Here is a 12,751-nt window from a genome sequence, read left to right on the forward strand (position 1 = left end):
TTCATTAATGGGTTTAATAATTTAAAATCAAACCAAACTAAACTTTAATCTGCCTACCTTCTGCATTAAATTTAAAATTTTATCAAATTTTTCCTTATCTAGTCTGTTGTCGTCATCTTCCTTCTCGAATTCCTCGCAGATTTCCTTCATTAGTTGATATTGTTGGTTGTAGCAGTCATACTCTTTCTGTTGCAGCGTTCCTCGAGCATCTTCTAACCACTTCGGATACTATTTAAAAAAAGTGTCAGAAAGTAGAACGCTTGAATCCATAAAAGTTATAAAATGTGCCCACCTTATCAACTATATCTTTTAATGCTGGATACAGCAGCTCTTTGGACAGTAATTTTTGCATGATGTCTTGCATCAATGGTAGAAAATTTGGCATGATGTCATCACTTCCAGCTTCGTTGTCTTTAGCTAAATTATTAAGTAGTTGTTTAAAATCTTCGTTTGAAGTCTCCTAATTAGATAAATATAAAACTTTAAATTTACAATATTTACTTATATCATTTCATAAATATTTATAAATGGATTTATAAGCAAAAATTAGTTTTCTAGTTACTTATACCAAAATTGGATAAAAAAGTGAGCATTCAGTTCAAGAAATTTGATGATGATGGTTTGAAAAAAGTAAATTAGAACAAATTTGATTTCAAGTAGACAGATTTATGTGGAAAATTGAGTTTATTATAAATAATAGGAATATAAATTAAGTATCAAATCATAAAAGTGTTACTGTTTTCTTCAAATAATTATAAAAATTTAAGACATATGCAATAATCTGATTCAATTAGCGTTGCAAAATAATCTATGGCATTATTTAATGGGCTCTATTAAGACTAATTTAATAATAAGATATAAAGCAGTTTGGCCAATAGTGGGCAGTTCAGTTGTGTCTTGGCACAGCACAATATATAACTTGGAGGAGGGTTTTGCAATATAAGTTTCTGCATCTGCTCAATCATTATATCCATAGCACTTTTTCCATTACTGTAATAATTTAGGAAATTATATAGTATCATTAGAATGATTTTATAACAGTAAATTTTCAAGAACTGAAAGACTTCTTTGTCAATTTGTTATTTATATACCTAATTCTATAAAGTCATTTAAATATTCTACTTCTGAAAAAGCAAAGTAACTTATGAAGTTGATTTATAAAAAGGCCAAGAAATTTCTTTTCTGGATCTTTTTACATGAAAAATAAACTTTGGCATTTGAAACCATTTGTTGGAAGTAAGACACATTCACAATGCTTTTAACAAAAAGGAAATCACAATAATTCCATAGAGGAAAATTCCTGTTCTTGCTGAGTTAGTTTGCATCATCATATCCAGATTCTCATACAAATATACTGCACAGAAGATGGAATTTAAAGCATTGATTCTATCAGTAAGTATAATAAATTGCAGAATCAGAAGTTCATATTTCAGCAAATAGAAGTTCCTAAAATTACAAAATAGCCTCGATGCCTCCTTTTCAGACTATATGATGATTAAGAGGTTTCAATCTTCCTCACACTCACGCTCTTCCGTAACTCCAGATTCTGATAGAAGTATAAAAAAAAGTTCTGTTGAAGGCTACTTTGTCATTCTAGCAACTTTTATTCATTAATATTCAGTTTTGAATCAGATGATCACAACAGCAGACTGATACCTTGCTGTGTACTACAAATAATTCAAATTGAAATCTAATTCAAGCAGGCCCAGATGCTGATTTTCCATTATTAAAAGAAAGAAATATTAAATGCATGCTGAGTAAATAAATTACAATGAGATTTAGACTGCATTAAATTTTATAAATGATTATATATATACACCACTTAATATTTCTTGGAACATTTGTTAAGCGAGCCTATACCTATACTTTAAAAAGTAGGAATTAAAAGTATATAAAAATTAATATCAATAATGAATTAAATTATGAATGAATATATATAATATATATATATATATATATATTATATATTATTTATTTATTTATTTTAAATTCTTAATAAAATATAAAAATATTTACAAAAATATTCTCTGTATTTTCAGCCAATCCTTTCAAAGTATTCGCTAGCGATGCAGCAAAATCCTCATCTGTTGTTTCTGATAATAATTTATAAAACAAAGTAAATAAAATTGAATGAAATTTAGGTATCAAAAATTAATTCATAAATTAATTTTTATAAATACAATAGCATTCACTTATAGATATCATCATCATTCATGTAATGTTATTAGAATTAGTTCCCCAAAACAAAACCTAAAACTACTTATTGTAACTATGATGATCATCATTGTCATAGTGCAAAAAAATTGATAGTTTAAATTATCTATATTTAATCAGTCTCAATGTATGGTTGACAATACAGTCATTATCAGTCTTAATTATTGCTTATGTTTAAAGCAAGCAAATTAAATGTTAATCATTTAAATTGTTGGCATTGTTACTTCAATTACATGCTATAGACAATAACCAGAAAACTATATAAGAATTAATAAAAAATTTATATAATTAATCACGTAATATCAGACTTGATAAACACTAATGTTGTGTGTTTTTTCTTCAAAGACACTTGGCAAGTTTTCTATCAGATATCTTTATTCATTCTCGTTGATACAGTACTGCTTCTGTACACGTTTCGGATCTTGCCCCTCTCCTCAGTCAACTGTTGATTATCTTTTTTTAAAAAAATGTAAAATCTTGTTAATTGTATACATTACGGTTGTAAGAAGTTCATCAACTATAAAAAGTGCATTATAACTTTAAAAGTTCGCTGTAAGACATAAAAATATATTGCAAATATAAAAGATTTTTAAAACTGTTTCTGCCCCCTTTTTCCCTTCCACCCCTTTTTTTGACGTTTACATTGGTACGGTTAGTGTTGCCATGTATGGTGTTCGCCGCCTTGTGGTTGTTTACCAAAGCTTTTTTGCAGGCTCATTTTTTCAAAGAAATTGTTTTTTCCAAAATATTTTGATTTATAATATATTAAGCCAGTTGTCGTTTATTTTAAGGCTTAGGTTTTTATTTATATTGTCTTTACTTTTTATAATTTCTATGGTTTCTTTAAACTTCCAGTTGTACGTTAATTTTTCTTTATGCAGTATTTTGACGTTATCTTTGTCTATGTTGCAGTTATTTAGAGTACAATGTTCGTAAAATGCAGAATTTATTCTATTGTATTTTAAGTCAGCTATATGTTCTTTCAGTCTAATTTTTACTTTTCTTTTTGTTTCTCCTATGTAATATTTTTTATTTTTGCAGGTACACGGAATTTTATATACTGCACTTTGAGCTTCGGTCGGTATTTGTTGGTTTTTTAACGGGTTCGAGGTTAACAGCTTGCTCTCCATTTTTTGATATGTTGGTGCTAATTTGTAGTTTATTCTTTTTATTTCTGTATTGATTTGTTCATATAAGCCTTTGATATAAGGAAATTTAATATATTTTGTTTTAGTTACTTGTTTATTTTGGTTAAGCGTTTGTGGGTTATTAAGTCTGGTTTCCCATCGGTTTAACAGTCTTTGCGGGAATCCTGCTAGGAGAAATTTCGTTCTTAATTCCATGAGGTCTTCATATATGTGTACTTCTTGGCTTGTCCGGTTTTTTATTTTGTCATATTCCATTTTATATATATTGTACTTGACGTATAACGGCATTTTTGAGTGGTATCTAATTGTTTCTTGGTTAGAACTCGGTTTTTTGAATGTTCTATATTCTAGATGTTGTTTTAGTCTTGTTATTGTAATATCTAAGTAATTTATTGTTTGTCTTGTTATATCTTCGTTTTCTATTTTAAATTTTATTGCGTTGTGTATATCATTTACTTGCTTGTTAATTTCTTCTATATTAATTTCTGTTTCGTCGTATATTATTAAAATGTCGTCAACGTATCTTTTGTAAAATTTTACGCCTGGTATGTTATATATTATATTATCAATATCTATCATAATCAGTTCGGCAAGTTTTGGGCCGATCACCGATCCCATGCTTATTCCTTCTGTTTGGGTATAATATTCTCCGTTGGTTTCGAAGTAGTTACTTCTATATGTGAATTCTATTAAGTCTATTATTTCTTTGTTGACATTTAAATTATTAAGCTTTTCTTCTATTATGTCCCAAGTTATTGATGGATACACATCAACTATGTCTAGGCTAGCCATTCTGTACTTGTCTTCTATACCGATTTTGTCTTCTATACAGGAACTAAACAAAATTTCTCCTAGCAGGATTCCCGACAGAATGCTAGCCTAGACATAGTTGATGTGTATCCATCAATAACTTGGGACATAATAGAAGAAAAGCTTAATAATTTAAATGTCAACAAAGAAATAATAGACTTAATAGAATTCACATATAGAAGTAACTACTTCGAAACCAACGGAGAATATTATACCCAAACAGAAGGAATAAGCATGGGATCGGTGATCGGCCCAAAACTTGCCGAACTGATTATGATAGATATTGATAATATAATATATAACATACCAGGCGTAAAATTTTACAAAAGATACGTTGACGACATTTTAATAATATACGACGAAACAGAAATTAATATAGAAGAAATTAACAAGCAAGTAAATGATATACACAACGCAATAAAATTTAAAATAGAAAACGAAGATATAACAAGACAAACAATAAATTACCTAGATATTACAATAACAAGACTAAAACAACATCTAGAATATAGAACATTCAAAAAACCGAGTTCTAACCAAGAAACAATTAGATACCACTCAAAAATGCCGTTATACGTCAAGTACAATATATATAAAATGGAATATGACAAAATAAAAAACCGGACAAGCCAAGAAGTACACATATATGAAGACCTCATGGAATTAAGAACGAAATTTCTCCTAGCAGGATTCCCGCAAAGACTGTTAAACCGATGGGAAACCAGACTCAATAACCCACAAACGCTTAACCAAAATAAACAAGTAACTAAAACAAAATATATTAAATTTCCTTATATCAAAGGCTTATATGAACAAATCAATACAGAAATAAAAAGAATAAACTACAAATTAGCACCAACATATCAAAAAATGGAGAGCAAGCTGTTAACCTCGAACCCGTTAAAAAACCAACAAATACCGACCGAAACTCAAAGTGCAGTATATAAAATTCCGTGTACCTGCAAAAATAAAAAATATTACATAGGAGAAACAAAAAGAAAAGTAAAAATTAGACTGAAAGAACATATAGCTGACTTAAAATACAATAGAATAAATTCTGCATTTTACGAACATTGTACTCTAAATAACTGCAACATAGACAAAGATAACGTCAAAATACTGCATAAAGAAAAATTAACGTACAACTGGAAGTTTAAAGAAACCATAGAAATTATAAAAAGTAAAGACAATATAAATAAAAACCTAAGCCTTAAAATAAACGACAACTGGCTTAATATATTATAAATCAAAATATTTTGGAAAAAACAATTTCTTTGAAAAAATGAGCCTGCAAAAAAGCTTTGGTAAACAACCACAAGGCGGCGAACACCATACATGGCAACACTAACCGTACCAATGTAAACGTCAAAAAAAGGGGTGGAAGGGAAAAAGGGGGCAGAAACAGTTTTAAAAATCTTTTATATTTGCAATATATTTTTATGTCTTACAGCGAACTTTTAAAGTTATAATGCACTTTTTATAGTTGATGAACTTCTTACAACCGTAATGTATACAGTTAACAAGATTTTACATTTTTTTAAAAAAAGATAATCAACAGTTGACTGAGGAGAGGGGCAAGATCCGAAACGTGTACAGAAGCAGTACTGTATCAACGAGAATGAATAAAGATATCTGATAGAAAACTTGCCAAGTGTCTTTGAAGAAAAAACACACAACATTAGTGTTTATCAAGTCTAAATTTATAGAACAAGACACGGTTTCATAAAACAAATCAACACATGTAATATCAGTCAACAAAACCAGAATTTTCAATAACTGTAATCTTACTTATCTTGTTTAATGTTATCAGTCAGTTATCATCAGAATAGATGAGTCCCAAACTAATTACAATAAGCAGATTCTACTGTATTTAATTTTCTATAATTTAATCATTTTAAAAATAGAATAATTTTGGTTTTTATTATATATCTTAAAGGAAAAATTTTATAAAAATACACTAATGAATAATGAAAGAAAACAAATGTAACATTACACAGGCTTTTAAATAATAGCATGAAGTTGTAGAATAGGTTTTCTTTCTTTTCATGAAAACATTTATGTATAGAATTTAAAAAAAAAACTTTAAACAAAATAAATTGTAAACAGTGAACAAAACAAAACAATGCTAAAATTGAATAAAAACTTGAAAACCAAAAAGTACTTTCTTTTTATTAACTAACAACTTCTGAAGTTAACATTTGTTAATGCTGAATCAGGATTTAAATGAAGTGTGTACTTGGCTTTATATAACTTGAAATGATGCAAATGTTTACAGTAATTAAACTGAATATTTTGATTATTTTTTGAAAGTCTAAATATTTGCTTAACAAGATGAATTCAATGTACTAAAGGTAAACTGTATTGAAATTTGATACCATCGTTGTTTTAAAACTGCTTTTCAGTGTTTTAATATGCAATTTATTATGAAATAGAGTACTGTATAATAAAATTGTAACTGATATTTTGTTTTTATATCAAAGGTATTTGTCTTTAAATGTCATTGTTAAAGAAACAATAATGCTAAATGGGCATTCATGGGCATTCAACATTTACGTAAACATCAATCAATATGATATAACCACGAATAAAATTCAGTATTGAAAAACTTAGCTTATTTTATATCAGAAATACTTGCTGATGGAAGAATAGATTCCATAGCATGTATAATCTGTTTAATAAAATCTCAAATCTTTAGTGCTCGGTTATATGCTATTTCTCTCTCTTTCAACAAGCATGATATGATGAGGGGCTACTGTATTATTTTATAATTCAATACATTTGTTGTGGATTGCAATGGATGTAGTTTATTAAATACAATCATCTGGCTGCTGATCTTATGAACTTATTTTAGGGATAGGTCTTATATTGCGAGCATCCTGAAAAATCATGCTAGGTCTTATTTTTGGGAAAATATGGTACTTTAAATATGTTTTTCAATTATTTTTTGACTGAAGTTTGTAGAGAATTTAATAACATTTTTTATTTTTGACAAAAAAAATTATTTCAGAAATTATAAGAATTGAGTAAATCAATTAATGTTATATTTGAACTCAAACTTTCAGAATCAAATTGAAAATTTTTAAACAAATCATTTAAATATGCACATAATCTTGAAAATTATGAAAACTCAGACATTCATAGCCTCCAAATTCCCACTTTCAACAGTTACTGGGCAACCATTATTTTAATCTTTTCACATTCTCCCACATTCTACATTCATTGAAAAACTACAAAATTCATAAAATATGTAGGCAGAGTAACAAACTAAATGAATTTCAATGTATTGATTTGCAGAATTAAAATGTAGTTAAATTAATTACAAATTAGCTCAATTTGGAAAAAAACATTTTTTTCTAAGCACTTAGAAAATATAAAAGAAATCAATGATTTAAGATCCAAGTTATGAAAGGAGCTAATTTTCAATTTCATTTTTTGTTTATTGATTTGGACTTTTAATAACAATGTAGGAACCAGACAAAATGGAACTGAATAGGACTATTACGCTCAAAATGTATTTTGCAATATCTGTTGATTTTTTGTATAAAGGTAACATGTCTCACATTGAAAATGTTAAATGTCAAAACTAATGTTTTACATGATTATTTTATGAACTCACTGTGTGTTATCACCACTGAATTATTGAGCACCTTAATCTTAAGTGAAGCTATAGTTTGCATGATAAAAATACTCTTACTTCATCAAATTCATCATCTGATTTGCTGTTTCACATCCAATGAAATAGTCCAGCAGTCACCAACCTTTCTGACCTTATGGACCACTAAACTCACAATTTAGAATCCTGTGAATCACTATCATGAATTTTTTAAAACAATACAAATATCTATAGAATAATGATCATAGAAGTTCCATTTTACTTTATTAATATGAAATTCATTTTATTAATTATAACCAAGTAGTGTGAAGTTTCTTGCTGCTTTTTTGAAATAAGTTTATGGATCTTGGCTCGTCTCCATGATGGACAACAATCACACACACATTATTTATTGATTTATTGACATTATTATTTATTGATAACAGTCATTTTATGTTTAGTTTTATTTTCAAATAAAAAACCCCCAATGAGTGAGAAAAAGTAACCAAGCATTTTGCATTTATCTTTTAATACTTTGCCTAACCTTGAGTTGATCAATGTCCAAATTTTTCCACAGACCACCAAAATTTGGTTGGAAATCACTGGAATAATCTGTTTTTCTTGTAAAAATAAAATAATATTATGAAGAGAAGGTACAACTATCAATAGTCATGTGTTTATAAATGTCAGCTTATCAGAAAGACAAGGCAAAATGCAAAATTTGTCAAGTTGGCAGATTTCACTGTATTTGTTTATTAAAGTAATTCAATTAAAACAATTCTACTGTTTTATAAAATAAAAACTAATATATAATACTTTACCTCCCTCTTGATCTGCAAATTCAGAAAGACTATTGAGATTTTCTTTTAACTGTTTATCACCTAACACTAATGAATTCATGGCTTCTTCAAATTTACTGAAGTCCCATAACTGATCTGAAGTTGTTTCTGTTGACTGGTGTAAATGTGCTTCTGTATTTTTTGCTTCTTCCTATAAAAAATGAAATAAAATTTTCATTTCAAAAACAATTAAAAATCAAAATTCAATCTAGTAGTTATTGTTATATAAAATAGAGTTGTATTGAACATTTTATATGGAAATATGTAATTTATATCTAAAAACTTGTTATGAAATGAATAGAAATTAATTTGTTACAAACAAAACATTTAGCAGATCAACAAGATTGTTAATTGGTGCATATGAATATGCACTGAAAAAATTATACATGTATAAAAAATTTGTTTTCTTGAGTGTTACAGATAATCAATTGATTAAAATGAGGTACAAGCACATATTACATGGCCAACCATACTGCATTATGAGTTGCCTGACTCACAATGCAGCTGACCAGTATTAGTGAGGGAGAAGGAACAATGCCCCAATCTGTAATGAGTAATAAATTAAAAAGATCTGGATTAGTTTCAAATCTAATCTGCACAATAATATACTATCATATTACTATGTAGTATGCAGACTGTGGAAGTGCACAGGACAAATTTCTATTGAAATGAAACTTGTAATTTGCAAATTTGGCATAGCACTGATAATTGGTGCATGTATCTAAACATTTTAGTAGAATGCTAAGCAAATGAAGCAAAAATTTTTTTATTTTCCAAGTTTTATTCAATTTTCATGTTTATCAGTAACCAATGATGTCTACAGCACTGTCATTTTGCTTTCTTGTTCATGCTGTTAAAACTTGAGAGCAAGTTTTTGTGACTGTGTCATATCTGGGAGAGGGAAATTTTTGCAATAAGCTGTCATCTGTGAGCACATTTCTCTTGTAAAAATTGTAAATAATGCAATATAGATACTAGGCATTTTAATTTGGAACACACAAATGTATTGCATTTGGCAAGAAATAACTCAGCAAAACTTATGCTTGATATGTAATTATACTTGTGTTATAAATTATTCTTTAAAATTTAGCATGGTCCAATTAGTCCTAAGACTAAATTGTTTAACCTTGTTAAACATCAAAGAAATTAATTTTGATTGTAACATAGATAATTTCATCAAAAGCAAAGCTAGATGCAACTCCATGTAAATATGTATTGAATTATACTGTATGTGATGGGGCAGAGGTGCTTAGATGGATAGGCAGTTTAGCTCTCTGTCCTGGGCATTAAGAGGCCCTTTTCAGCAAGTCCATTACAGGTTCATCCAGGCCCAAAATGGGATGGCTGGGTGTTAAGGAACAGAAGCCAAATGTATCTGAATGGATCAGCCTGAAAAATTCCTGGAATTTTTTTAACCCATCCAGATTCCCAGAGTGGTGGGTAGCCATCCATCTATTAGATGGGTGGGTCAAAATCACTGAAATGTTCCGTAAATGTTGTATTAAAATAATTCATTTTATTGTCTCAAATTACAAATATCATAGCTGTGTCATTCTACTAGACAGAAAAATTTTTCTAAATACAAATTTTTTTAAAATATCCATCAGCATTTTCCAAAATTATATAGGCTATAAGGGCAGCAAAAACTGACAGCTGAAAACCTTAATAAGTCATTGGATATTAATAGGCTAAACCCAATTGCAATATATATTACACTAAATTACTACACACACCAATCAATAATTTCTTTAATGTAAAAATGATGCATTATAAAATTCTTTTCATAGCTTCTTTAAGAGATAAACTTGTAATCTTATAACTTTCTGTAATGTGATAAAATTGTTGTGATTAAGGTCTAATGTTTCTAGAGTTAGAGATACAATACCTGTGGGAGAGAGAACTACAAATAAAACAAATCTTATCCACATTATTATATATTAACAAAATTTTAATGATACTAACTTTTTTATTTTCATTTTCAGTATTTGGCTTTTTATCTTCTACAGGTTTATCAAAATCTTTCAAGGCACCTAAATCAAAATAAATTAAAATTATATTATTTTGAATTAAATTTAATAATTTATAGTATTTAATTCATCATCATCAACATCAGTATATAAATAAGATTCAATAAACTTTAATATAACTTAATATAATTGATATAAAAGACTTTTAGAAGACAAGCTAATCATTAAAAACTCATTTTTAAAGCCAAACAATTGCCATAATGCATCAGGCTATTTTTCCGCCGCTATCAGTGGATTTAGTAGAAAAATAGCCCAATGCATTATGGCAATTGTTTTGCATTGATTAATAACATCAGGTTTTGAGATGTTTACATATAATAATTTTTATTTTTATATCATCTTTTTATTTCAACTAATATATTATAAATATATAACTAAACTTATTCTATTAAAGTTACAATACAGTTAAGTACATTTAAGTAAATCTTTGAGTTGTTAGTGTGTGAGTTATAGTTGATAATATTATATGCTTGTGATGAAAAGGCAAATGTGAGGTTATGAATTAATCTTCGCCCATACCCGTGTCGTGAGGCTATGTTCTGGATGCATTGTAATTCTGCCAATATATCATCGAATTTTGAGTTGTGTGTGAACACTCTTTTGATGACATCTTCATTATGTGGAAAGTTAAGCCCAATATCAATAATTTCATTGATGCAATGAATAATAACCCATATAGCCTCTGCATCAAGTTAGACCAAATAACTAATTTGAATGCAACCTTCCTTGATATCAATATACAATTGAAAGGTGACAGGATATCAACCAAAGTCTATTGCAAGCCATGCTATACTCCTCTATTCATCCTCGCCAATTCTGATGACCCCTTTTCATATAAGGTAGCGGCATTCTGGGCCCTAACCAAAAGAGCATTCACACACAACTCAAAATTCAACGATACATTGGCAGAATTATAACGCATCTAGAACATAGCCTCACAACACAAGTATGGGCAAAGGTTAATTCATAACCTTGCATTTGCCTATTTGTCACAAGTATATAATATTAACAACTATAACTCAAGCACTAACAACTCAAATAATCCTCTGTCTTGGGCCGTGATTGAATATAACCTCCACCTTGACCCTATTTATAGAGAAATTGCTGCATTTAAGTAAATCTATGACCAAGACCTTACAGAAAAGTTTGCCAAAAGAAGAATGAAAGAGAGACTGGATGGGATTTGGGATGAATGCAACATTGGATAGAGGTAAACAGAGAAGTCATATATTAAAAAGCTTTATGCATTTCTCTTCCTAGATAATTGGGCATCAACCTTTCATCTCAAAGTATCACAAATGAAAATAATAGTTTTATTTTTATAATTAAAACTGTAAACAGTCAGAACACCAAGACAACCAAGACAAAGTAAATTATTATTAGATTTAAAACCTTGTAATATAGAATATAAATTGTAAAAAACATATACGAAACATAAGAGCAAACTTTAAATATGTGAAATCATCATAAATTTGATCCAGAATAAAATTTTTGAATATTTAATTGGGAGAGAGAAAATAACATTTTTTTGATGCAATTTTAAGAAAAATTTACTTAAATCTATATACTATTCTTTAATTGGGTCTAACATTTTAACTGAAATCTTTATAAAATATCATCCATACAAAAATTGTTAAAGTCATATTTCATTTTTCATCAACATCAAATCAACAAATTTCATAGAAATCTCTTAAGTTTTGAATGATATTTTATGCAATTATAGGTAAATTGTCATCTGTTAACTATACTAAATAATTGAGAAATGTTTTTAAAATTGCAGTTATTTTATTTTTAAATGATTCTCCTAATTATATATTAAAGTATCTTGCAATGAAACATTTTCTCTCACTTATTCTATACTTTTGCATATCAATTAGCAGATTTTGATTGGGGAAATAAACTAAATATGTTTATATAAAATATTTTAAGATCAAGTTGAATGAATAATCAATAATGTTTGGAACTGATTTATGCTGCTTTTCTTGGGCCTAAATATTTTCATTCCAAGAAAAGCAGTTTGAATCAGATTTGTGTTTATAATGCTTTCTTAAAGTATGCTGTCAACATTTTGATTAAGAATATTCAAAACTTTTCAACAGATTTAATTTCCCAGCTATTTAA

General features: G+C 28.2%; 1 protein-coding gene across 1 annotated transcript in view; it reads right to left on the reverse strand.

The window, feature by feature from the left end:
• The window catches only part of Pex19 (peroxin 19), a 30,124-nt gene that overhangs the window by 8,476 nt on the left and 8,897 nt on the right, over positions 1–12,751 (reverse strand). The window contains exons 2-6 of the mRNA XM_067272864.1: positions 10,566–10,633; positions 8,586–8,754; positions 2,017–2,093; positions 293–460; positions 58–228 (exon numbers count right to left, since the gene is read on the reverse strand). Coding sequence (XP_067128965.1) covers positions 58–228; positions 293–460; positions 2,017–2,093; positions 8,586–8,754; positions 10,566–10,633 — 653 coding nt within the window. The remainder of the gene's footprint in view (positions 1–57; positions 229–292; positions 461–2,016; positions 2,094–8,585; positions 8,755–10,565; positions 10,634–12,751) is intronic.

The sequence above is a fragment of the Centruroides vittatus genome, unplaced genomic scaffold, assembly GCF_030686945.1.
Source record: "Centruroides vittatus isolate TY-2023 unplaced genomic scaffold, ASM3068694v2 contig_458, whole genome shotgun sequence".
NCBI lineage: Eukaryota > Metazoa > Arthropoda > Arachnida > Scorpiones > Buthidae > Centruroides > Centruroides vittatus.